Consider the following 27797-nt stretch of genomic DNA (forward strand, 5'->3'; position numbering starts at 1 on the left):
TCGCTGGAACGAGGCAGAATGTGCTGACTCCGTGAATGTGGTCAGACCGCAGATTGAAGCCCTGCTCAAAAGTTACAGATCCAATGATTACACAAGGGGGAGAAGGGCTTTCCAATAACACTCTGCTGGTTTCTCCACGAACGACAAACGTTCTTCACCCGTTTATGCTTTTGGAAATGTGCAGCATTCAGCATCAAGTAAATGATCAAATCCATGTATCCATGTAGGTCAGCCCCCCCCATGGGTTTTCAGGCTAAGCACTGTGTACAAAGATTGTGTATTAATATCAGTATGTGCTCTGTTATTGTTGAAATCGTATTGAGACGTGTGAAGAACGGGTGAGACAGAGTTTTCCAGAGCTGAGTCATTGGACAGCTCAAACCACACCAGCTGAACCTGCTCGCTCTTTCTTTTGTATTTGTTTAGTATGTTCGTCTGTGTTTATTGTGACTGTTTGACCACTAAATGTGTTCCGTTCCTGCGGCGCAGACAATAAACAGAAGGACTCATTCAACACAACGCAGGGTTGCTTTCCTGCTCAACTACAGTGGAGACCAATCGGCATAGTTGGTTTTTGACGAATTCAAAACCATATTTATCTTTGTCTGCTCTTCTCTGAGTAGCTACGTCGCTTATTATTGGGATACGCTTCTTCCACTCCCCTGAGGTCGGTGGTGTGGTACAGGTTTGGAGTTATACATTAACTCCAAACTTGTACCACACTCTCCGTCTACTATTGTCTGGGTTTTTTTTAAGCGAGTAAAGACAAGCTGATCCTTTTTTTCCAGGGCGACTCAGCTGGAGAAGGTTCATGTGACTCAGCATCTCACACCTGGACCACAACGTGACAGGACAACATTCAGCGTTGACACGACCGTGCATCCCCGTCATTTACTCTCCACTGTGTCATTTCTGCTGCTGCTGTGATGACAGGCTGCGTATTAACGGTCTGTATCTGAAGGAGCTCATTTGTAATTTGATTCCATTCCTGCTGTAAACAACCACAGGGATAAGTGATCCTGTAATTTTGCATTGCTCCATAGCAGTTGTAATATTAATAGGATATTTAATAGCACTGCCATTAAGTACAAGGGGGAGTCAAGTAACACAAAGCTGAATGCAGAAATGAATTAATTTAGCTACAACAAAACTACAGTGAAAGTCTGTTTTTGAAACGTATATTTTGTTTCATGCTATTAAAGTAAGATTTAGTTTTTCTATTACACCATAAGAAGAGGAGCATTCAGCCCATAGACTGTAGTGAAGCTTTATCTGTGGTTGACAACGTGGAGCTCTGGAACCGAACAGCAGCATCTTCTCTGCAGCTCTTGGCAACAAGGAGCCACGACACAGCCGAATATAAAACTGTCAAACATCAGAGGACATCTCCTTGGACTGGTTCATGTGGTAAATTGAAACTTTGTTTTTTTCCTGACTGGCTGCATTCCCTCGGTCGGAGCACTTGCTTTTGCCAAAGCGAGACCGAAACGCTCGCTAAGGCACAATTGCAGGAACGAAAAAGAGGCACGAAGGCCGAGTTTTAAATCGACCATCTGCTGCGTCTCGTAAAATGCAACATGGCCGTCAGAGCTCGATCACTGCATAGCACATGTAGGCTACATGCATGGATATGTGTGTGTGTGTGTGTGTGTGTACAGTAACATGATATCTCCTTCCCTGTATTGATATGAATTGCTTTTACCAGAACAGTCTGCAGAGAGTCCCTTTCCCACAGAGCAGTAGTTAATCATCCCACAGCTGAATCGTCATTACTTGACTTGGCCACGACTTCCTGTAAAGCTCTCGTACGCTGCTCTCTCCACTCAGGGAAACATTAGTGAGCTGCTCGACGGAGCAACACACAGCAAACCGGCTCCTTTTTCCAGTCACAGTGGTTCACGTTTGACTGAAATAGTGAAAACGAGAGATATACGAGTAGAGAAACCACAAATCCTGCACAGGGCAAATTGATTTTAATGGATTTCAGTCGTTGGGACGTTCAGCGGCCTCTTCTCAGAATTTTGTCCTGTGGTTATTTCCAAACATCTCATTTCAAGATTAAATGTGGCTCACTGGTTTTGAGACGTGGCTGTAGAAATGCAAAGGAATGGAAAATTCCCCAAAAGATATCTTCTTTGTGTTGCCCCCCTTTTTCTCCCAATCATAACTGAGCTCAATGTAAGATCAATATGACATTTAGACTATTTTCTCATATCTTAAATTTAGCTCCTGAGAAACAGCCTTCGAATTGTCTCCGTCTTCTCATCAATCAAGGTCTTAAAATGTTTCTATTTCTGTATCTTCTAATCTCAAATCAAGAGATTATTGGGATAAAAATAAGATCCAGAAGAAAACTCGACACAATATCTGACTTGTGTCTTATTGGTCAAATTAAAGTCTGTAAGAAAACTCAGAAAATCCAACGAGCAGAATAACTCCTGATCAGGATCATTTGGATTTATGAAGCCTCTTCCACCTTATTAATATTCCATATTTTATATAGTTTTGATCTTATATTTATACTCTTCCTACCCACCCTACTTTACTCTATCTATCTATCTATCTATCTATCTATCTTTTTTCCTGAGGTGGAAGTTTAGGAGAATCAAATTAAAATTTAGTAATCATCATACAAAAACATGATTTATTATTCATGTGGCAAATAAATCCCAATTGTCAGCATCATTTTTCTTAAGACTGGGAAACAGCTGGAAGTAAAACTTATCAACCTTTTCTCCCCCTGAAGATAAATCAAATGGGTTTTGTTTTTGCAGCCTTTTGCATAATAACACCCTGTTGTCAAAGAGGGAGGAAGGAGGGAGGGAGGGAGGAAGGGAGGAGGAAGCTGAGGCTGGAAGGAGCAGCAACATCCAGCCAGTGAGGAGTGACGTGCTGAGGGTTTGAGAAGCAGCACTTTCTCACACGGACCCTTTTCCCTCTAAATGTCCTGGAAGCAGACAGAGAAACAAAGTGTTACACAGATCGATATTTTGTTTTCAGGGGCGTTATCTGTGAGTGTGAAGTGTTTTTTTCTCTACATGATGCCACGTTGAGATGACGCCTGTGATGACCTGAGCAGCCGCAGTGATCCTCCGGACTCTGCAGGGAGCGGACTCCGACAAAACTTCTCTCGTCTTTCACTCCACTTTCCTCTGGATTCCTTCCTCTCCCGGGTCCTGTCTCCACTTCCCCGGGACCGTCCTCCCCCCCCCCCGGGCCGTCCCCATGCCGCTGGACTGACCGGGCCGCCCCGGAGGAATGGCATCGGCCGTGTTCGAAGGCACGTCGCTGGTCAACATGTTCGTCCGGGACTGCTGGGTCAACGGGATCCGCAGACTCATCATCAGCCAGCGGGGCGAGGAAGAGGAGTTCTTCGAGATCCGGACCGAGTGGTCGGACCGGAACATTTTATACTTGCACCGCAGTTACTCCGACCTGGGCCGGCTCTTCAAGAGACTGCTGGAGTCCTTCCCCGAGGACACGAGGGACCTGTCCAACTGTCCTCTCATAGAAGGTAATGAAGACAAAGCATCAAACTCACAAACACACTCACAAAATAGCCATTTTAAATTATCACCAGGGGCGCAGCTACAACTTAGGGGGGCCAGGAGGTACTGGGGGGGGGGGGGGCCCTGCTGGCCCCCCTTCAACTTTCAAATGTTTTCTCCATGATGGCAACTTAGTTACAATAACATGCTAAAGGGATAGTTCACCCAAAAATGAAAATTCACTGATTATCTATGTCATCCAAGTGTCGGGAAGCCCCGCCATTAAAATTTTACTTGTAAAGACGTCATTTGCTCCATTGGCATAGTTGTAGTTTTACGTGGTATGAAATTAACATGAACAAAATTACTGGTGATTAGGTTTCTGTCAATCGACTGTTTCAGCTCATCGCTACAATCATTGTTTACTTTGTTGCAACATAAATGCTGGAGATGTTCTGATACCAACATCGGAAATGCGACAAAAACCTCAGAAAAATGTTGTCAGGCATCGACTAGTACGCAAATCTATGTACTAATCTAAAACCACGTCTTTGAAGTATTCTAGTTTCACCCAGATAAAACTGCAATTTTCTCAGCTGCTCCAAAACAGCAGTTGTGCTGAGAAGAGATTTCCGGTCTAGTTGTAACCTGAGCTAAAATGTCAGTGATGGTCAGCGCTGATATCGGATCAATACTCGAAAAGAATAGCATCAGAACATCTCTAAACAAAATGCGACTCAGTTATTTAAATCCCCCATTTGTTTGGACTCACTGGAGCGTTATGGTTGCACTTCTGTCAGAAACAGTCGTGGCTTCTGCAGAGGAAATCTTTATCTCTGCCCACACAGGAAAACCCCTGCAATTACATTCCTGTTTACATCTTTCCTCAGATAGAACAACAACAGATGCTGTTGTGTTTTTTTTTCTCCACTTCACATTTTTGTGGATCACAGTCAGACCCTGTGATCACAACAGCTGTGTGGAGTAAAACTAAAAAAAAAAAAATCTCTAAATGCCCAACTGAGGGCATTTCTTCTCTTCTACTGTAGCTATGGATGCAATTAGTGCAACCACATCATAATTAGAATTCCAAGTATTAAAATGATTGGACTGATGGTGATTACTGAGGCTGAAGGAAGGAAGGAAAACACAGTCAACAGGATTTTAGGGCTGATCCAATCAATGTGGTTTTAGGGCTAAAACAGCTTCAGAGCCTGGATTTATTTGCTTTTGTTTGGACAGTTTAATAATTAACAAAGTCCACGTTGGGTTGTTACATTAGGAGACAGATCACATGACCAACCTGCTGACAGCATGTTTCTAAACCGTGTCAATATTTAGGACCTTCGAGTCTGAGGGATCTGTAACATCCGACTTTTATAGGTCAACTCTTTCATGGGGAAATAAAAAAAACGACCAACTCTGATTTCCGTGTGGAAATTCTCTCTCTGCATCATTGTGTTCAGGAGCAGTGGAGGTTACTGGGCTGTTTGGGCTCTGGGGCCCGTGCATTGATCGAATGCCACAGCAGGAACATTCATGATGACTAACGCAGGTGCTCAGTGTGTGAGGGACACAAACATATTTAACATACTTCTCATAGACAGGACCAGGGCTCTGATATATACTGTAAACCCAGCTGTGAGGTGACAGTGTTTGGTTTTGCCCCAGAGTCCGATTTGAAACGTGAACATTTAAGATTGCAGCGCTACGTTTCACTAACCAATGAATATGTATCTCCTTTTTTCCTTTTTAGATCTGAAACTGAAGAATTTATTTAGTTTTATTTTAGGTTAAGATGCCTGATTATTTTATTTTGAGAAAATTGTACCCTATTGTCCATGACTGAAATTAAACAAATTGACCGTCTGATTAAAAGTTGCTGTGGTATCTAGTTGGACTCTTCAGCAGAGTTTGAAGCAGAGCTTTGTATCTTGCCATAGGTTGAACCTTTGGCCCTGACAGTTTGGATCTGGCTCTGTGGTTCCCTCAGTTTGCCAGTAGCTTTGGCTGAGCTTCCTCTATGTGCATGATCTCCCCACTCTGTCTCTTTGGCACTTCCCCTTCTCGTCTCAACGCACTGAGCCTATATGCATGTTTTGGAAACATCTCTTCAGTGGTGACTGGAAAGCTTTGCTTCCTGTCCAGACACTTGACAGGTCTGTTGACAGCTCGCTGCCTCGTCGCTGCCAGTACAGTGTGCAGTGCATTTTGGGAAGAGATATCAGATCTCGTGATTCACTTCACTTCTGTCTTGACTGTGTCTCTCGCTCGTCATGTCCTTGTTACAGCTGAAATATAGATGGAGCTGTGATATCGGTGCTGAGGCAGACGTCAGTGTTACTTTAGTGACTCCAGCCGGTTTGACAGTTTCATTGATTGAAACAAGGTTAATAACATTCCCCTAAAGGCATTTCCTTAACTCCTACCTCTGCTCAATATTTCATTTGCATCCCTTCTAATTGCCGCTCAGATTGAAAGTCCTGAGACGAATCGTAGCTCCGGCCTCTCTCAGTCCACTCTGCTCCGGTCTCCGGCTCATGTTTTCCTGTGACTCCGCTGCACCCGGGCAACAGGGACGGCGTGCAGAGCTTCAGACTTACGTCATGCTGAGGGGGGCGGGGGGGCTGACAGAACTTCCCATATTTAGTCGCTCTGGTCTGCGAAGGCCTCGTAACACTTACCGTCCATGTGACCTCAGAGTGAACACAGACTGGAAGAGGCTGCTCACATTCAATGTGAGCTGGTTATTGTGGAGGATTGTAGATACTGTGTCTGAAATCACTCACCTTATTATTCACTGCTGCATTTATTAGAAATTCTGAACAGTTCACTCTTGAAAGGTTACAGTCGTTATTCATCATCATATTGATAATTTAGACGTCTGTTAAAGGAGAAGCATTAAAACATGTTGATTCTAATCCTGCTCATTTCTTTAGCATATAAGTATCTACACATATAAGAGTGTTATCAATCTACTTTTGACAAAAGAGTAAATACAGTATAAAATGTTAAATGATTGCTTTAAACTCAAGGTGAGTTTACACATGATTTTATTGTTCTCATAATAGAATTAGTCTAATAAACCAAATGATTTAATTTTCATAAAACTTATTATGGGTTCTTCCCAGGCCAGTCGTTTTTTTGGGCTGAATTCTGCAAACAAATATATATATTTATGTTTTGGTATATTGGTCATGTAATTAAAAAAACGTCATAAAGGAAATATATTGCACTGATAGATAAATAAAGTGCAGTAGGTGGATATCGACTTCGTACACACTGACGATGCTGGTACTTGAGGTTTCCTGTCCTCTGCTTGTTAACTGAGGCTCCCAGAAATAATCCAGTGACTAACCTGCGGTGAGTTAGTGGTGAGATGATGAACCGTTGTGCTGCCCACATGTGCTCATCAGACGTTACATGTGAAATAGCTGCTTTTTACAACATCTGATGTGTTGGAGGATGAGCTGGACACCGTGTTGTGAATGTGAAGCCACGTGTACTGTGTTATTCAGTTAATACAGTAAATAGAGGGGCTTGTCATCATGGCACGCTGACGGAGAACTTTGTAATTTTAGTGTGGGATTACAAAAAAAACCCTACAAATTTCATCTGGCATCTGTTTAATTATTGTCTGTGTTAGGTTTAACCGGCTTGTTGCATTAGGTTCAGACAATTTAACCGATAACCGAGAGTGACGGCTATTAGGAAATAACAAAGATTCCAGATAAGTCGTAGTTTCTGGAGGATAATTCTCTGTGAAACCAAACCAGACATTGGAGGAAGTAGAGGCTGGGGAGAAAAACATGGTTAGTTTTTAATGTCAGTTTCTATACAGACGTTTTCCAGAGAACCACCTTGTCATTATAACAAACACAACCAATTTGAGAAACACACAGATGACTTTGATGGGCAATGGCTCAGGGAGAATATTCTAAGGTGCAGTGTTTTTGAACGTCCTCGCCTGTGTCAGTGTCTGTTTGTATTTTGGTGATTCACTATGTGCCACATAGGTGAAGTTGGAGTGTCACTGTCAAACCACTGCAGCACCGACTCCACCCAAAGTCACACAAAGTCACCAGTGCACACACAGATGAGTTCCGGGCTATTTCCACAACTAATTAGTGAACTTGTGTAAATCTCACATCTCTTCTATTCCAGGCTCTCAGCATCTTTCCTCCACGATGGCTTGAATATAAAAAAACCTTTCAGCTGATTAAAACATTTTGCGTATGTGTGATGGCAACGCCTACGTGTTGAGTATGTAGCCTCTAATTGGAAATGTGTGCGTTGAGAAACTGTGACAGCACAAACCATATCTACTGTGGTTAATGCGATTAAATCTTGTGCAACCTGCGCCGAGCTATTGCAAAAATAACGACTCGTACTTCCCCTTTGCTTGTTGGTATATTTTGTCATTTTTCAGACATGCAACCAAGTAAACAGAAGTAATACAAGCTACTTTTACACAGACACATTTTAAATGCAAACGTAATCATTTCTGTGCACTTTCAAAACTCTTTTCTGATTTAATTTGATTCCTCTACAGTGGTATTTACTTACACAATTAGAGTCTGGATAATATTATTACGAATAAAATTGATTGTTATCAGCTCCAGTTTGTTTAATGGTCACACGGTAGTTTTGACCCAAGCTTATGATCTGTAGTGTTTTCAGTCTTATTTTCATCGTGAAGATGATCCAGAGGAAGTTTGAGGTTCAGACGAGGTGGGAGTGTCACTGGGTTCCCAGTGATGATGTAACTGCCCGATCACTCCTCACATCCCCCCCACCCCGAGTATGATGTCATCAGCGTGGGCCATTATTAATGGATGAGCTTGTGACTGTGCATACTGCTGCTGCTGCTTTCGGCTCTTACTCAGTGCTTCCGTGCAACAGTGTGTGACTGCGTTTCGTACACTAGGCAGATCCTCGTCAGTGCTGCGTCAGTCGTCATCGTTATTATTCCTCCTCACCACATCCCTTTGTCAGTGTAACTGATGCTCTGCCGGCTGCCTTCCACTGAAAGTACAGATTCTTCACTTCCACCACCTCCTCATTACATTCCTAGCTTGATGCTGGATTAACATGTTGTGAGCACAGACCCTGTTATTACTTTCCTCTGCAGATTGACAGTATCACTTAACTCCGAACTCTGTGTTCTTGTCCAGCAGACAATGATACGTCTATTTTACCTCCCTGTACTTGGGGTAAATATCAGGGTGCATTGTTAATAAAAGGTTACTGGATAAAACACACTACCACGTTTTCTCCTGCATTCACAAACCTGTCTGTCCTTATGTGTCCTGACCTATGGACGGATAATAGTCTGATGGCAGTAAAGGTCAGAGCAGCTGCCCTTTCTTTATCAAACTTTCATATTGGATTTCAGTGTTGCTCTGCGTCTGGGGTGGACGGAGGTCATATCATAAAAATAAACACATTTCAGGGTTTCGTAGTCCAAAATATTTTCTTACCATTACACGTGTGACACGATAACATCACAACCTGAATATTATAAGCTTCACAAATATGACATTAATTGCTAGGGTGTGGAACATAATTTGACACTTGTCCAAAGAAAACACTGTACTGTGTTTTTTGGTTTGTTTCAGGGCTGGTAAAGATCAAGGACGCAAATGACATCGAAGAGAAGCTGAATGAGGTGGAAGGATTACTGAAGAACGCCATCAACATGCCATGCAAGGTGGGTCATTCAACTGTTACCCTTCAAATAACAATTATATCTGTACTTTATCAGCTTGTGTGCACTAACGATTGCTGTCTGCTGGGGGCCAAGAGGCCGATGTTGGGAAACTTTCCTCCACGTGGACTAAATGACTAAAAAACAAATCCCCTCTCCGCAGTATTCCAGGTCAGAGGTGATGTTGACGTTCTTCGAGCGGTCACCACTTGACCAAGTGCTGAGGAATGACAAAGTCCACAGAATCCAGCCGTGCTTTCAGAGTCCGATCAAGATATCAGGTACGCGTCTCGTATCCGAGAGCTGGGAGACGTTAGAGATCATCATGACATGATGTCGCCTTAATGTCATAACGACTTAACGGGTGATGTAATGCTGCACTTTCAGAAATCATGCGGTCGAATGGATTCTGTCTGGCCAACACGGAAACCATCGTATTTGATCACAGTATCCCCGAGGAGAAGGAGAGGCCTTCGTCCACCGACTCTGTGGAGCATACGTACGTATTAAGATCACTCCCTAACACTTGATATTCATAAAAAAACAAATCATGACATGAGCCACACACCCGGGGGGGTTAAACTATTTGCAGCATAACATAAATTCCTTGCTTGTCTTCCGCATGTGTAAGGATTTCCTTGTTTGCTCCTGAGTGTACAGTAAGTGCTTTGTTGAGTGAAGAAGCCCTTGAATGTGAAACAACCCCAGGACCATCCACCCCCTCCCCTTAATGCAGCACAGGAAGTGTGTCTGTGCACCATTTCCTTCCCTGGGTGTGTGTAGGAAATAAATGAGGAACACATTCCTCCTGGTGATTGTCACAAAACAACATTTTGCATCACTCTTAAAAAGATTAAATGGTTTAAATCCGTTTAAAAAAACAGAGGCCGTGCAGAGTTACCACAGGGTTTTAGCTCAAAGGGATCGAACTCTTCTGATTCCTAGGTCAGACTCCATGCTGTCCTTGGAGTAATGTGTCTGTCGTTGTGTTGCCAGGTACGAGGACGGAACAGAGTTTTTGCCAATGGAATCAGACCTGTGTGATGAGGAATCAGAAGCGTATGTCACCAACCTCTCCTACTATCATCTGGTCCCATTCGAGACTGACATCCTGGAATGAGGATTTTACAGACAACAGACAATGGACGGTTGATGTTGACTTTGAGGAATTCATACTCTTAAATGGATCCAAGCTATGCAGTGCCGCACATAGCTGCTCCAGTTAATGCTGCTTCAAGATTTATCGCCCATTTCGGAGTCGGGCAGGTGCCCAACATGCACCGAGACATTGAGATAATGTGATGTCACCAGTGTGCCTCGTCCACAGCCTTACCTGAGTGTTAAACCAGATCAAAATGAGATGGAAATACAAATCTTGAGACTATGGAAGGTGTTCATCATGTGATGGAACCTGTGGAGGCCAAAGTTGATGTCCTCAGGTCCCATGACCACTTTAAGAGAACTGAATTTTTATACACTAGTGACCACGAGGGCGAGAACTCCACATCAAATTGACCTTATCGGACCATCGACTGTTACTTTTCTGAATTTACCAGCTCTCCTCCTTTTTCTACATCTTCCATATTCGGATATAGTATTTGGGAGGAGATCTGCAAAGCATCTGCCTCCTCTCCTTCAAACTGCTTTGCACAGTGTTACCACTCTGCCGTTTGATTTGCTGGGGGAAGACAGGAAGCTGTCATGAAGCTCTGTGTATCATCTTTGTTTATGGTTCCACCAGCATTTAGGACGTTTTTTTTTATGTACCAGCTTAAAACTCCTTTTCTTTTGTTGCCGTAATATGCAGTAGATTGTTTGACATGAGAGTTTCCCTAGATCCAGGTGAAACAAGGCAAAAAATAGCTACCTCTAAGCACAATAGATAGAATTTATGGCAATTTAGCCATCTAGATATAAGATAAAACTAATTTTAAGGACTTAAATCTGCAAAAATGAAATGTATAGCTTGAACTATAGATTTTTCAGGATTCTTCAAGTACATTTGGTAAGAGGACGCAATAACTGATGATGGGAACAAGGGCTTAGTTGTGCCAAAAGCCAGAGTGTGGTGCTAGAGTTCAGACATCGCCCTAAGATGGACACCAGCATGACGGCCGAGCTGAACGAGATGGGTCTGACATCGGGAGAAGGCCCAACAGGAAGCCCAGGACAGACCCCGATGGAAGCAGATCTTCTTCTGCCCCTCAAGGGACGACGAGGACATAATGATAATAATAATAATAAATAATAGTTTTTTCATAGCTGTATTTGCTTGCCTCTGTTTCACTCGGTTCTTTGGTTACTGTCAAGTTAAAGAACATGAAATAAATATTAAGTGCCATTATTATTTTCTTACAACACACTCTTTCCAAAGTGAGAACTTAATTCTGCCTTTTTTTTTTTTACGTTGCCGAGAGTTTTTAGAGACGTTTTCTCAGAATAATAAAATATAGATATGTGTTCACAGTGTCGCATGTAACGTCGCTTATTTTGTTGTTTATAGTCCAATATTTTCATGTATCGGAGGATGTGTGTTGCCTTTAGGTGGACAACTGAATCATCTCTTGCCGTCTGGTGAAATGGGGCAAAGAGCGCTTTGTTTTCTGGGTCAGTTGAGGTCGTATGTGACCCGCTCTGCAAGATGACGTGAGTGGGCTCCAGCAGACATCTGACTGTGGGAGTCTGCAGCTCGTTCTGCGAGCGGGGAACAAGTCCTCCCTTTTTCTAAAGACAAACAACCTTGCTGTACTTTCTATAGGAGTGTCTTCACTTGTGTAACTGAAACTGTGGAGCCCGGCGGAGCATCACAGGGGATTTGAATGCAGCTGAAATGTACAAATTACATTTTTTGTGGAGTGTAAAGTGTATGGAAGCCCATCGACATTCATTGTGTTGTCGGTGCAGAAGTCATTGTGGCCGTACAATACAGGCTCACAGCTTGAGTCCAGTTTTCCACCCTTCTAAACACAAAGGCATTCAACCCTCACAGTCTTGGCACGCAGGACACACAGGACGGTCCTCGGCGTGAGTCTATTTTGTAACACAGTCATGATCACGACTCGCCCCGTGAGAAAGTCCAGCTCTTTCTCAGGGTGTGAAACTATTCCATGCTCTTTTTTTTTTGTTCCGTCTTTTCTCCAAGAACAACTTCTTGAATGGATAGATATTCTTTAAAAAAAATAAAGGTTTCATCTTACACAAAGTATTGATTAAGATGATTCAGTAACAAGAAACTGTATTTGTTTAGATTTTCATACCAAGGTCACGGTTTCTCTGCTGATGTTTCCTATAAAGATCAGAGAATAATAACACTCCTCCCTCTGCAGTCAGTGTAATATAAATATTCTTTCACAGTTTCCATGAAGTTATGATAAAATGGTACTCAGCTGACAGGAACGAGTACCAGGATGCTCCAGTCTCAGCAGTTTTAATGAATATTTTTAAAACATTTATTTTCTAAACTCCAGCCACACTCTGTGAAGCCACCGTTCTATGTGTCTTATGTTTTAATGTTTGACGAGAGATGTTCTGATTTGTCAATGTTTCAAAAAGACTGATTGAAGATAATGTTTATTATAAGATGAAGTAGCCACTTGTTTAGTAACTTAAATTTTGTATTAAGACTATTAGATACAGATTATTATTCTCAAAGCTTCTCGGAACAAATGAATATGTTTTAAATAAATTGTGAAATTATGAAACTTTTATTTGTCCAGTGATTGTAGAGTTAAGTTGAAGATTGACTTTTCAAATAGAAAATATATCATTTAAAGTACAGTGATACAGATTAAACTACTAAACGAGAAGTACAACAGCCTCTTTGCAAAATTTGTAATATTTTGCAGTCGTTTTATACATCGAGTGATTCAAGAATATGCACCATACACTAGCGTACAAGTATTGTCCCTGTTACTTCTGAAGGTTAAACTTTTCAATTTGTCAACAAGCAGTGGAGGGTTTGGCCTGTAGGTTAAATTCATTGATCGTAGAGTGCCCCCTTGTGGTGAGTATGTGTAGCCACCGTTAGTATCTCTATATTATTTCAGTCAGTTAAATACAGCTTATTGTTTGACAAATAAATATGATTAGAAATTAAAAAATCACAATTACTACTTATTTATGTGGTAATCTATGTGGCTCCAGAGCAATGTTGATACAAAGTATATATATAAATATTCTAGAAAAGGTTTAAATACTGAAAAAATATTTATGAATATGTTTATTTTGGGAAATATTATGTTGAAAAATTATAAGTATACAGTTATTTTTATGTATCTAAAAAAATGATGCCCCTCAAAACTCAGTAACCATATATGTTACAGATACAGGCTGTGGTGAGGTTAATGACACATATTCACACATTTAATCAGTAAACAAAACAAATAAAAAAACAAACACTTATTTTATTAAATTATCAAAGTTAACTTGTCAATTCTGCCATATGTGCAGGACAAGAAATGCTGTTTCTCTCTGAGCTCCGGTTTAAACATATAAATAGACAGAACATTTAAGTACTCAGCATATTTAGTACTCAAAACATAGTACACAGTACAACATAGTATGCTGTCATAAGATATAGGATGAGGGTATAGGATGAGAGTCCAAAAATACTTAACCCAAAATACTTCATGGGAAGTAATGTAATGTAGTAAATAGCAGTTGTTGTAGTATGATAGAAGTATTTACAGTAAAAAAAAGTGAAAGTACTACAAACAGGTGCTTGTTTTGCATTGAAAAGATTCAGTAACAGTTCTTCTCATTTACCAATTAAATGGATGAAACAAACAAATATACATATTCATATTTCCCCCACTTTACATCACTAAACAAATAAAAATAAAATAAACTACATAAACAAAATAAATCTAGTATTAATCCCCATCCATCCCCACGCGACGTGAATTCACTTTGCTGCGTGTATTTTAAAGGAATAAACCTAATTTCTCCTATGAATTAAAAAAAAAATGAAATAAAAACTCGTGCAGCTGCGGTTTGGGCGCTGGAGGCTGCGTGACCCCCCCCCCCCCCCCTTTGCGCATGCGCAGCCACAGCACTTCCTGCTGTGTGTTTGCAGACGGAGCGATGGCAGCGGGGAGACTTTCTCTGGCGTGTGGAGGTACGTTCACTTTCCTCTTCTCCCCTCCATCTTTACCTCCGAGCCCCGCCGGTTGTTGTTGTTCGCTTGTGTTGAAACGTCCATTAAAGGCTGCTGCTGGTAGAAAGTGTCCGGGGGGGGGGAGGGAGGTGGAGGGAGCAGCGGGCTCAGGCTCCGGCAGTTAGCCGGGGACCTCGCAGCGTTTAGCCGGTGATGCTCCCCGGTCATGAGGCGTCAGGCTCCGGGGGAGGGAAACCCAAAATAAATCAAAATGTCCTGTTCACATCCCGGAGCTCAGAGTGTTTTTTCTCCCTCTTCCTGTTTCCGTGTCTGTTCTTCTTCACGTCACAGTCGCTGCGGCCCTGCTCTGCTCGGCGGTGCTGGCGTTCGTGGAGGATCTGGATGATACGTAAGTGACGTATTCTTCAATGTATCTGCACCATATTTATTTAAGCTTCCAGCAGAATGATGATGATGAAGATGAAGATGATTTAAATCCAGTTGTTTTACTACAGGAAAGAGCCACATGTGTGTTTTTATAAATGAAAAATACCATGTGATGGAATGACATGATGTGATATCGTGGCACTTTGGAAGCAAAGGACCAAGAAGCAACTTATATTCTATAAAGAATATGTCCCTTTATTTATCAGAAGAGATGAAGGTTGAGACATGAACCTTCCTGATCCATCATGGTGGATCATCATCATGGTGGCAGCTGATCCTGGACTATGATTACAACACTAACATGTCTGCATACTCCACCATTACTGACAATACCTCCTCAATTCATTTGTCTTTGCTGCTCCCTTCATCTCTATCAGACATTTACTTCTGTACAAACACTTTAAACATCGTCATACTTTTCCGTTATGCTACAAACTGCTTCTTCCAATCAATCAATCAACTGTAAATACTTTTATTTTGTCGATGTGTTCAGTTACACGTGGCATCTGCTGCATTTCGGTCCGCCCTACATTGTTTTATTCCCCTGTTAGTCGTTTTCGTTGGTAGTTTTTTCTCGCTCTTGTTGAGGGTTAAGAACAGAGGATGTGGCACTTTGTTAAAGGGACAGTTCACCACAGAAATCAAAATTCACTCATTATCTCCTCACCACTATAATGGAGAGGTGGGTGAAGTGTTTGAGTCCACAAAACACTTTTGGAGTTTCAGGGGTAAACGGTGTTGCAGCAAAATCCAATACAACTGAAGTAAGTGGTGACCACTTCATCAAACGTAACAAACTACAGCCCCGACATTAAATGATATATTCAATGGCGGTATGGAGGCATTTTACATTTTTATTTCTGTTGCTTTGAGATTAATTTAGTGCAGTGAAATGTATATTGTGCCTGACAGAACTTTAATGTCCTAGCAGCACAAAGAGGCCAAACGTGTACATTTTCTCACTTGTACTGCAGTATTTGAGTAAATGTACTACTGTAAAAAGGAGAGGGTAGTTTGGATTTCAGCTCAGGTTTCCTAAAGCACTGTGGCCTTTAATTAGATATCTGTGGTGGGAAGTCTCTGAAGGTTACGTCTCTTGTGTATGTTTGTGTTGGTGGGAACTTCTGATTTGTATCCACTAATCACTAATGAGCTGAAGCTATTTTTAATCATTTTAGTCCTTTAAGTTCCTAAACCTTACGCATGCAGAATGATCCAAGTCCAGTTTGACACTAGAAGAAGTTTCTCTGAGCTTTTGGAATAAAAAGTCTGAGAATCTAAACTCTTCTTTTAGAGTACAATTTTTTTTTTTTTATGTAGTTGAATTCTTTGGGGAAAACTTTATTATTAAGTTATTTTTGTTATCCGTCCAAAAACATTGTCACCATGGCCTCAGGACAAATGGAATTTCTGACATTTTATTGACAAAACAATTAATTGATTCAATAACGAGCAGAATAAGCGATAATCGTGCTTTACAGGCACAAAGCGGAAACAGTAATTGCGACATAATTATTTTTTGAAGTAGCAGGCATCTGTATAAATCACACGATTAACTTTGTCTAGTAAAAGATCAAAACTGTCATTTAATCCTATTTTCTTTTTTTTCTTTTGAACAGATTTAAAGAGACTAGAGTGAACGACATCTGGCTGGTCGATGTAAGTCGGGGACACACACACACACACACACACACACACACACACACACCCCTCAAACTCACAAACATGGGGAAAAAAAATCCCGTCTGGGTCTATTCAGCTGTGCTTTACTTCATGCCCAGTGCACCACTGTCCAGATCATCCCTTGCGGAAATGGCAGCAGTCGGGCTGGGATGTAGGAAGGCGGGGGCGGCGGAGGGTGTGCAGACTGCGCTCTGTGTTTGTGATTAGTGGATGAGAAGTCATGCATGCCGGGCAAAGCCAGGGGGCTCGGGGGGGTTTATAACAGAGTGATGTCTGGGCCCTTATTTGCAAATCTATGGCTGAATCCACTACGAGAGGAATTCAGAATTGAATCCTGCACTGAGCAGGTTTCGCTTTATATTGCCACTTATGAGTAACTTCACAACTTCAGATGTTTAAAGCTCAAGTATATATTTTAAACATTCCTTCTGGTAACACTGATGAATAAATGGGGAATATGAAAGGGGTAATTTTCCGTTCTCATCAGCAAACTCTGCAGCTGTTTTGTAGGATTGTGCGATTTAAAACATTGTACACGACCTAAAGAGTGTTTTCTTCTCCCGCTCTGTTTCAGTTCTATGCACCGTGGTGTGGTTACTGTAAAAAACTAGAGCCAGTATGGCACGACGTGGGAATGGAGCTGAAAACCTCTGGGTCGCCGGTGCACGTGGGAAAGATGGATGCCACTGCATACTCTGGTTAGTAAACAACAAAGCAGTTTAATGTTTTTTATGATGTCCTGTATGTAAAGGCCTAGTGCTGGTACAAATATAATAATCATGCATTGATTGACCTTAGTTATATTCCACTGTGCTTTTAAAGGAATAGTTCAATGTTTAAGCTAATCTAACTAGTTACTCGCTCCAGCTTAATATTTTCTGCAGTGACATGAGAACCTATCAATTAGAAAGAAACACTAAGAAGGATCATAAGGATAATGTAAAACCTTTTGAAGAGGGAAACATTTGTCACTTTTCCTTCCGGATGATATATTTCTTGTGTACGTTGCAGGGATGGCGTCGGAGTTCGGTGTCCGTGGTTACCCCACGATAAAACTGTAAGTGTCACCTTTTTAAAATTTGGTACAAACGATTTCTCTCAGTCTACTTTGTTTGAAGTGGAATTTTTGCAACTCATAAAAATAACAAAGTTAGACGGCAATTAGTTTGACTGTTGTTTAAATAATATATATATATTTTTTTACACAATTTGTTTGTCTTTTCCCCTTTGATAATTTCTGTTGATGAACTTATCTCTGTAAAGTTAACTGTTGTTAATTATAACACTAATGATAAAACATTTGATATATATGGTGCTTTTAAGAAAGCTCAAAGACACTGTACCTAGGAGAGCAATTGACTAGAAATCTAAAATACACATCACATCCTACTCATCAAATCGCACAATAAAAGCACTTCTGTCTTATGAGTCACTGTCGAGGTTGTAAGTTTTTATTTAGGCTTTGTAATACATCACATTATATTGTATTGTGTTTTACTGCAGCTCTTACTCTGCCCCCTCTCCTCGTATCCCCTCAAGTGTCTTTACTTAACTCTGTATTGTGTTATTATGGAGATCCGTCTCCCCTCTGCTGTAGTGTTTCCCCCGAGGTTCGACCTGTTGAGATGCTCCTGAGTGACTTGATTCAGGAGTGATTAAGGTGTTGTTGCTGTTTCCTGAAGTCATACCTGAGTGACTCTGTGTTTGCACCTCCTGAACTTTAATTTTATAAGCTCTGTCACTCTCAGATGCTGTAATCGATGCATGTCTTTCGTGATAAACTCTTCAAATATCAGCTTAAGCAAATTAAATCTACATTCGCCCGATGCTCAGGTTTGACTTTTCACAGTCGTGTCTCAACCTTAATTTATCTTGTGATTCATGGATCATCAATTGAAGTCTGTGTGATTTCTTTCTCCAACTGTGAACTCTCTCAGTTAAAACTCCTCCTGTAACTTATTACAAATTGTTTCTTGAGGTGCGAGTGACGTTGCGTCTTGTGAAATTAATGAATTTAGGTGGATGCCAGCTGCTCGGCAGCGAAGCTCATGTTGACTTGAGAGAAATGATCATTTCACACGACACATGCAGAGTTTCCTCCATATATCTGAAGCAGAATCATTTGTCTTCACGCTGCCATAATGGGCTCCCCCCCCCGTTTGGTTTCATCACGTTCATTTGGGAAACTGCCACAGGATCACGGCAGGGTTCATAACATTAAACCAAGCAAGTGATGAAACATCCATCGGAGAGCGAGATGCCTCCCCCGGTGAGAGAGGGGGACTTGATTTAGAGTTCTGTTTCCCCCTGAGTTCATAAAACCCTGTGGGCTGATGCAACCTTAGAAACCTTAATGCATTCTGCTGGTTGTAGAGGAGCTCGACTGCGGCACTTTCCTCGGCTGGATCTCATTTAGAGAAAGTCGTTAGTTTTTCTGTTTTTTTTTGTTTTTTTTAATTCATTTGAGCTGTAACTATTTAGATGAAGTTGAAAACAACCTTTTCTTTATGGATTTGCTGTTTCAACAGAACGTCTTGTAACAGACATCTTGTCTTAGCTGTGCTCACAAGTCAAGAAAGACCAGTTCTGTCTTTAATGGGCTGAAACTAGTGATTATTCACATTATTGATTCATCTTTCAATTACATTTGTGATCTACAAATGTTTAAAATGTCTCTAACATGTAGAGCCGACTGATAAAGGTGTTTTGGGGAAGATACCGAAAATGAAGATGTTGAATTATGGAAATAAACATATTTTTATATATAGCATAACATTGTTTATTTGTTTAAAATAGGTTTTCATATTGTCAGAACAGAAACACCAACACCAATATGTCTGAAAGGCGAACTGACATATTGATCGATCTCTGCTAACAAGTTTTGTGTCATATTTTGGATATTCAGTTTACAATGATAAATCCAGAGGCCACTTAAATAAACTTGAAGAAGTCTCAATTTCTGCTGCAGCATGCAGATCGTATTAATCCTCAGACCCAACCTGCCTGATGCCTTTTCAGGCTGGTGTTGGTGTGACGGTGTAGGGGAACATTTTCTTAGTTTGCCCAAGGCCTCTTAATACCGGCTGAACAAGGTTTAAATGCCACAGCTCATGAGACCACATCTGTAGAGAACCCTTGGGATGTGGTGGAACTGGAAATTCACCGCAAGAATGTGCAGCTGACAAATGAGAATCTCCAAGGAATGAGTCCAGCACCTCGTTAAAGCCAAGCTACGAATAATTCAGGTTGTTCTGGTGGAAATAGGATCCTACCCAGAGTTAGGAACTAGGAAAGTGGCCACTTGGTTGTATATAAATCAGTAAATGTTCGTCTTTGAGAAGCAGGAAGCTGCTTGTATTTGCCTGATTTTAAACGATTAATCAAACAATGAATCCATCATCAATCTGCTGGTAATAGTTGCAGAGAAAAGTAAATGGTACTGATTGATTTTACAGTGAAATCATCAGCCTCTCACTCTTGTTTTCTTCCCGTCTCAGGTTAAAGGGCGATCTCGCCTACAACTACAAGGGACCAAGGACAAAAGATGATATTGTGGAGTTTGCGAACAGGGTGTCGGGGTAAGTCACACTTCAGTTCAGCCACCACTTCAAACAGAAAGGACACGACACTGCCAAATTAGTGGAACTTCCCCTATTTCCCAGGAAGACGCTCTTTGAGACACATCCAAGTGAGCTGTATTGATGCCGGCCATATTTATTTCATAGCTCAGTGGATTTCTACCTCTGATGCTCCAGTTTAAGCCACTGTATCAACTGAGCCCGACACATTTCTTCCTCCTTGAGGGAAATCAAGCTCGATCCGTGACAGAGGGGTTGATCAAAAGCTTGGCTCTGATTTCCGAGTCCAGGGATGCAAGGTTGTGGAATCCCCACTGGGGGGCGCCAGCAGCACACAAATGGACTTCACACACTAGTTATGACATTACTGTATAGCCTGTGTGTTGTCTTTACTTTTAATTTGAAAAGTAATTTAAGATAAACTAATCTATGTGGATTTAATTCCTCCAGACCGGCCGTCCGAGCACTTCCCAGCAAGCAGATGTTTGAGCACATGATGAAACGACATGATGTGCTCTTCCTGTACGTCGGCGGGGACTCCCCCCTCAGAGTGAGCAGCGTTTACACCACGCAGACATATTTCATTATGGCTCTTTCATCCTAAGCACCCGAACGTCTTCAGAGCACCGTCACTTTTAAAACTGTGTATTGATTGAGTGATAAAAGCGCTGCTCTTGTAACATATTTTAAAAGAGTGTCTAACGCCCTCGCAGTGACTCGGCTTTTACAACTGTTGCGACACTGATTTATTGGAAGTCGTTGTGTAAATGCTGAACAACCTGTTTGCCCTTGCAGGAGAAGTACAACGATGTCGCCTCTGAGCTCATTGTCTTTACTTATTTCTTCTCCGCCTCAGAGGAAGTCTTGCCTGAGGTAAAACTGCTTCCTTTTGAAAAGATGTTGAAATTATTTGTGGAGAGTTGCATATTTTTGCCATCATTTGTAATCTGTTCAATTAAATTATATCATACAAGTGAAAACACATTCAAACTGTGACACTGATTCATGGAACTTGGTTTTAAATGGTTATTTATTTTTTCCCCCCCCCCAGTCAGTAACTTTGCCAGAACTTCCTACGGTTGTGGTCTTTAAGGACGGAGCCCACTTCACCTATGATGGTGAGTATTGTGCCGAAGATGGTCCAATAACATCTTACCCTTCCCAATACCGATTCTGATACCTGGACGTGGTGTAAGGGCTGATACACTGTTGTATGCGACCAAACCCTGTATGGAAGTGATGATTGCTGTCATTGCGTCACACTTGTGTTGTAATTTGCAACCCTATGTGCGACCCCTCCTTCTACTTGTGTGGCTTTCTAGTGTGAGATGCTGCCAAATTTCTGCAGCTAAGCTCAAATGTCAGCAATCACTTCTTCTTCTCTGCTCTAAAAACACTACTTGCCAGTGGCATTACAGAGCAACTGCTGGGAAAAGAAAATTGCAGTTTTATCTGGTATCTCATCGGTACATAGATTTGCGTACCTGACACAGCATTTTCAGGAGTATTCATTTCTGATGCTTGTATTGAAACATCTTTTAATAGTGTACTGCAATTTTCTAGGTGTTTTTCTCCAATTATTCTGGCATAAAGGTTATTTTTTTGTGGCCAGCAGGGTGCAATACCATCCACTGTTTCCTCCGTCTCTTCTCTTCTCTTGTAACTGGAGCTGTGTTACTTCAGTTTCCCATCCCCGCTGCTCGTCTTTCATCTTCCTCACCACACCGAGTTGTGGTGTGCCTGGCCCATCATAAAGCACCCAGGGCTCTGCCCACTATTGTGTGTGCGGTGAGTCCAGGGATGTTGTGGTGGTTTTGTCTTTGGGCGGACTCACATAGCAACCCAGGGTGGATGGACTGGCCCAGTGTGGGCGTGATAGACCACAGTTAAGTCCAGAGAAACCAGCGTAGAGCCGGAGCTGTTTATAGAGCCAGACAAGGCCAAGAAATGAGTCCCTGAAGCAGCTGTCAAGCATTATCAAAAAATCACTTTTGACAACTGAGGTTTAGAGGAGCAACTTTTCCTCTGTTGTCCAATTCCAAGCTCTTCACCGCAACAACGTGAGTTCACCACATTCTTCCATGATGTCTTGTATGTTGCTGCCGCTGCGGGCCTGAGACGGGAGGCGGAAGCGGAAGTGCAGAGCATCAAGGCACAGTGCCAACACAAACGGCCCCCAGTAATGGCTGTTGGGTAGGTTTGGAGCACGTTGTAGAACCGGGAGAACAAAATGCATCTCCCCCGCCGACTCCCAGTTCACCTCTGTCTGTTCCACCTGACCATTACGGAAGCCGGGCTTCCTGCACCAGAACTGCAGCAGGCGAGGCTCGCCACAGTAGACTTTAATGACAAAAACTCCACTCTCTGCAGAGTCCTCCAGGACCCTGATACGGAGGATGTGGTAAATGTCTTGCATTGCCATGGTGACAGCGTATTAAGCTTGTCAAGGACTGAGAAGGGGAGCAGCGCGGCGAAATGACACGGCTGTGCCCTTCCTCACATGGTGGATTTCTCCTTTCCCTTTCAAGCCCCTAGAAATTGGAGAAGCAAAGCACTTATGTGGAATTGTAGGCAAAAATAATCGGACTGGAGCTCATTAAGCTCTTACCTCCAATGATGGGATAAGAAATTGTTCCACTCTGCGTCAGAGAAAGTAGTTCGACTTCCTTTTACACCATCTGTGGTCTGCAGCCTCTGGCTCTTGTCCAGCTGTGCTGTGCCTTGTTTGTCAGATGACTGGTCTCAATGAAAGTCCACTGTCTGGATGTTGGATTAGGAAATAAGTAAAGCTTAGGCACCTTATGTGGTGTTTTTCATTACACTCCCTTTGCATGATGTTCTATCGGAAACGTTTTATCGACTGTTCGTTGGCTGAACGCCTGAACGCATTTGCATCTGTGCTCAATGACACAGTATTATGACACACTGACGTTTTATACTTCATATACATATAACGTTCATATTGTTTTTATCTACCAGCGTCTGATGCTGGCAGTTCCCAGAATATAAGCAACATTTATCACCTACCCCAGTGTGTGTGTGTTTTTATTTTGAGAAGATGCAAATTCAAAATACTACATATTTCTTGTATTTTGCTAAATATTTATATATTCAGCATTTATTTATTGCTCCTCATGTTCAGATGTGTCTTGTTGTGTTTTCAAAGAATTCCTGCCACCGATCAAAGCCCCACTGTCCAAATCCGGCCTCTCACTTTGTGTAAAATGATATTTGACATATTGTTGTTCAGCTTTGATTGGTTTAGTGCACATCACAAACACAGGCATTCCTTCTGAAGAGCGCTGTTAAAATATAGTACAGAGCACAGGCTCATACATATTTAATTCTCAAATCCTCAGTTTCATATTGCTACACAGGTTTGCACTGTTATTGTGCTTTCAGAGCCAAGATCGTTTTGATCACTGTGTGTGCAGCGAATGCTACTGAGCCACGTGTTTGTGCTGCAAGAAAACAGGAAAATAATTAGGGTGAAAGTCAGAGTACACAATATCGTACTTGCAAATGCTTCGCTCGCCAACAGAGTTGCCTTCAAACATGTTTCTGGGTGTTAATACACGGTAGTTAAAAGAGAACCGCATAAGGTGGTTGTGTTTCGGTGGTTCCTGGTTTGGCCTTGACTCTCCTTGTATGGAAACACGTTGCAGGCAGCTGTGAGGCAGAACTATTTTTGCATCGGTGAATTGGGAGCCGTTAAATGACGGGCCAATAAACCGGCCACGTTTGTGATGACAAGATGAGATCACACTTTAAGAAGGTGATGACACAGAGGTGACATTTTGTGACGGCACACTCCGTGTTCACGGTTATCTGAATCGGCAAAGACGACGAGGTCAGTGCGATGATATGTGGATGAAGGACAGGAACTAGTCACAAGTGTTAGTTAGTCTTGACTTGAATATTATGGCAAACATTCAACCTGAGTCTGACACTGCTGCCGATAAAACCTACAAACAATCGGCCATAAGTCAGCTAGCCAGTTGGCTGTGTTTGTTTTGCTCACATGTGATGGATTATTCTTGTTTGTTGTTGCGCTACGTGAATAAACCTTTCATACGGGTCAGGTCGACTTTTATCGGCAGTGGCAAATAGCAACACGTCTTTCTTCGATGCAGTAATTGAAAGGACAGGAGATCGTGTCTCATTTTCTGGGCTTTCCATTTCTGTTTAATACATCGATCTATCTGTGGAGACTTGCAATGTTTGAGTTAACTTTGATGATGGCGCCCCCCCCGTCCCTCTCTCTCCTACGTTTCTACGTCTCTTTAGTGTGTTTCTACTCCGTTTCTCATCGTCTCTGAGGTCTCCTGTGCCATTAACCTTCATCCGTGAAACGTGTCCGAGCTGCCTCCTCCCTCCCGCTCAAAACTCTTGACACTGGATCATCAGCACTCCGCCCACTGTCTGTTTGTTCTCCCCCCCCTCCTCCTGCCCCTCATCTTTCTCCCTCGTCTCCTGCTGCGTGAACTCTGGGCTGACAGGCTCCTGTTGGGCTGCGTGGAGTTTGCGAGCCCGGCGCCCAGGAAGAGAGCAGCTCTAATTTGTTTCAAGGTGAAGCAGGATCAGTCGGCTGCAGAGGTTCATCAGGCTGTACGATCCCAGTATGGGGCCTTCAGCTCTCTCTCGCTTGCTTCTGGGGGAAGCGTGTCGGGGCAGCTGCACGCTGTCTATAAAGCAAGAACATCTGTGGAAAGAACGCTCTGGAATGTCTAGCAGATTTACTGAGTCAGCAGCCTTAACAACGCCACTGCTCTGCCTCACACAGCAGCAGCAGCAGCCTAGAGAAATAGATTACATTGCATTAAGGTCATTTTGATTTTAATACTGCTATAAGCTTACGACCTTGGGGGTTTAAAAGTGTGTTCCAGGTTGTCATGTTTGGTATTATGCTCTCAGCTCCTCCTGGTCCCTGCAGCCTAAGAACCATGTACAAGTCATCAGTGTTCTTGTAATTACTGTAATAGTAGCAGAAAGGTCATGATAACTTATTAACATGTCATAATGAGGTCTCGGCTACATTTGACATCAATTATGAGCATCCTGTAGCCTCTCTCAGCCGGAGAAGCACAGAGTTGTTTAAGCAGCTTCTCCACACCCTGTTTATCTCCCTCCGGGGACCGACTCCGGTTCCCGTTTGCATTTTGCCTCCAGATGTTAGGGGAGCAACAACATGTGGTTCACATTCAGGAAACAATCCGTTATTTTACTTTGCTTTATTTTTTATTTATTTCACGCACGTAGTTTTTTGTTTTTTTTCCTCTTCCTGATGCGTCTGTTGAATTATGCATTTGCTCCAAATGTGCAAAAAAATCTGCCAAAACTGTACCCTGAAAGTGAATGTACGTACTCGGGGTGGGGGGAGTAATTTACAAACCATAATGCACCTTTTTGCAGACGGGTGCATTATGGTACCAGAAAATACAGAATCTACTGTGTATGGAAATTATTTTATTTTGTTTTTTAACATTCTTGACAACCAGCTACTTGATAAATAACCTCCCCGGCTGCTTACCCGAGAAGCAGCCCCCTGTTAAAATAAGATGACCTCTGTTTGTGGCTGCTCAGCTTGTGTCCCACTCTTTATTCCCCAGAGAACATACAGGTACTAACCGCTGTGATAGTTTTACAGTCCAGCCATCAATACACTGCTGTGTGTTGCTTTTAATATAGACGGGCTGTGTGCTGAATGTTCGATTGGCTGGTCTGTGCTTCTCCTGAAAGATTCCTTCTCTCCGTGTTGCAGAGTACGAGGACGGTAGTTTGTCATCGTGGGTGAACAAGGAGCGCTTCCAAGGGTACCTGCAGATCGATGGCTTCACGCTCTATGAGCTTGGAGAAACAGGTGGCGTATGCATCATATTTGTCATCCGTGATGTGTTCTTTTCTGCCGAACTTGCATTTTCCTTTTTTTTGGTTGTTACTTTTTCCTACTTGGGCTTTTTCAGTGATAGTGTTCATTGTGATAGCTTCATCCAGCCTCCACCCATCATTTTTCTTCTATAATACATTCCCTAATATTTACCCTCCCAGTCCCAAATATCCCGTCGACCTCATTGTGACCAAACATTTGATCTTATGGGCCTTTTCGCTGAGCACTTCCCCTCGTAACACCTCTAACAACTTTACATTCCTAACTAACACTTCCTCTGTTGCACGTTTTTACTTTATCTCCTGCACTTTGACTTACTGAGCAGAATCACCACAGTATTTACTTCAAGCTCTTTTACTGTAGAGAAGCTTTAATATTGTACGTCCATCAAATGAGTAAATGTAAATGTAATTGTGCATTGGGGCTGTGATAGAAAAGACTTTTCATTCCCCCGTAGATGGACCGTGTTACTCTACTGGCTCAGATGTACGTGCACTTTTCCTCCCACAGGAAATTTAAGCTCGAGACTGAAATACAAACTGTCTCTTAAACAGCAGTAAATTGATGCAGTGTGCAGAGAAAGCTGGTCTTTCTAATGCTGGCTACAGTATTTTACCTCTTTATGAGCAGTTCAGCGAGATCAGTGATGCTCAACGGTTGGATATTGCTTACATTTGTTGCTGCTTACATTCAGTTTTAACCCATTTATGCCAAATTCACTGCAGAGCGTGGGTAGTTGTGAATATAAAATAGTCAGTAAAGCATCTTAATTGAGTCTGACTGATTTTAAAGACGACATAGTCTGAGGCTTCGGTCTGTCGAAATGACTTGGGTAGAGTTTCGATCAAAGTGACTTTGTGAAAACTGTAAGACTCGTCTCTACGGGCTTTTCAATCAAGTATCAGATTTCATTCACTTGGGGACGTTAATGCTGTAAAAGCCCCATCACTCAGTCTTTCTACCCATGTTTAAGTATGTGGAGATAAATAGTGAAGGATTTGCAGCAAATTGAAAGCAGAACATATGAAAGTTTTGTTTACGTTCTTTTCTGCAGGGACAGAGAATGGTTGGTATGTCTGCTAGTCACAATATGAACAACCTCTTGCTCAAGACACATGAATAAATAGTCATCCAACAAATTCAGCTGGATAAACAGTATATGATAGGAAAAGGAAACCGGTTTATGAATATGATTGAGCAGATTTCAGTAAATATAATATGTGCAGGTTGTTAGATGGATAATGAGGATAAAGGAGATAAAGTAATGGACAAAGGTCAATAAAAGCATCTTCCGAAGCAAACCCATAAAATTGTGTCAGTTAGGAGTTAGTTAATAGTCATGTAAATGTCAATCAAAGCATGTATGATGGTTTTTCTGAAACTCAAACATGAATAGAATTCCTTAAATGATAAAAGAAGCAGGATTGCAATATGTTCCTCTCAGTTATCTCAAAATTAAAGTTGGAATCAAGGAAGTGTGGAATTAAATCTATATCCTTAACATTGTCGGGCCAATGATAAGAAACACACGCTTATTTGAATTTAACCGACGGAAATTAGCAGACTTCCACGTTTTAATGGCAGTTAGACTTTCCTTTATGGTAGACAGCTGATGGGGCTTTTCAGACTTTACCTTGGAAATATCTGCGTCATTAACATAGAATGGAAGTCGTTTTATTCCTATAACCTATTTGCTAAGAGAAAAAAACAATTGGTCCCAAAATTGAGCCCTGAGGCACATCAAAACAAAAACATTGGCAGTTAGAAGTAGAAGTTGAACCACTTTAAGACGGATAAACCAAGCCGGTCTTGAAATGTACTGATGTTGTAACAAAGGCTGCAGACAGGTCTAATCGTATGAGGTCTTTATTGCTCTAACTCTATAAAAGTCTGTGTCTAGGCCAGTTTTTTT

General features: G+C 41.9%; 2 protein-coding genes across 3 annotated transcripts in view; both read left to right on the forward strand.

Moving 5' to 3' along the window:
- Window positions 1–2667: 2667 nt before the first annotated feature.
- On the forward strand, window positions 2668–27254 carry pxdc1b (PX domain containing 1b). 2 transcript variants are annotated; one of them, XR_004612303.1, is made up of 7 exons: window positions 2668–3514; window positions 9107–9198; window positions 9359–9476; window positions 9583–9694; window positions 10192–10926; window positions 12410–12417; window positions 27244–27254. XR_004612303.1 is itself a non-coding variant. In XM_034572022.1 (5 exons), exons 1-5 carry the CDS (start codon window positions 3259–3261, stop codon window positions 10313–10315), a joined length of 702 nt encoding a protein of 233 aa, XP_034427913.1. In that variant the 5' UTR covers window positions 2668–3258; the 3' UTR covers window positions 10316–12888. The 2 variants fall into 2 exon arrangements, 1 of the variants encoding a protein (XP_034427913.1); XM_034572022.1 differs by lacking the exon at window positions 27244–27254 and having other exon boundaries at window positions 10192–12888.
- LOC117753734 (protein disulfide-isomerase TMX3-like) overlaps window positions 14195–27797 on the forward strand; it is a 30204-nt gene continuing 16601 nt past the window's right edge. The window contains exons 1-10 of the mRNA XM_034572021.1: window positions 14195–14311; window positions 14642–14699; window positions 16357–16396; window positions 16995–17118; window positions 17432–17477; window positions 19918–19998; window positions 20449–20548; window positions 20794–20871; window positions 21050–21116; window positions 25760–25858. Of these exons, the coding sequence (XP_034427912.1) occupies window positions 14233–14311; window positions 14642–14699; window positions 16357–16396; window positions 16995–17118; window positions 17432–17477; window positions 19918–19998; window positions 20449–20548; window positions 20794–20871; window positions 21050–21116; window positions 25760–25858 (772 nt within the window). The 5' untranslated portion in view covers window positions 14195–14232. The remainder of the gene's footprint in view (window positions 14312–14641; window positions 14700–16356; window positions 16397–16994; window positions 17119–17431; window positions 17478–19917; window positions 19999–20448; window positions 20549–20793; window positions 20872–21049; window positions 21117–25759; window positions 25859–27797) is intronic.

This window comes from Hippoglossus hippoglossus, chromosome 20, assembly GCF_009819705.1.
Source record: "Hippoglossus hippoglossus isolate fHipHip1 chromosome 20, fHipHip1.pri, whole genome shotgun sequence".
Lineage (NCBI taxonomy): Eukaryota > Metazoa > Chordata > Actinopteri > Pleuronectiformes > Pleuronectidae > Hippoglossus > Hippoglossus hippoglossus.

What these genes read in the sequence shown, in the direction of transcription:
- pxdc1b (XM_034572022.1), top strand. Translation starts at nt 3,259, where the DNA reads ATGGCATCGGCCGTGTTCGAAGGCACGTCGCTGGTCAACATGTTCGTC. An exon ending in CAACTGTCCTCTCATAGAAG is followed by an intron (nt 3,515 to 9,106) that starts GTAATGAAGACA and finishes GGTTTGTTTCAG; the next exon opens with GGCTGGTAAAGATCAAGGAC. An exon ending in GAGTCCGATCAAGATATCAG is followed by an intron (nt 9,477 to 9,582) that starts GTACGCGTCTCG and finishes CTGCACTTTCAG; the next exon opens with AAATCATGCGGTCGAATGGA.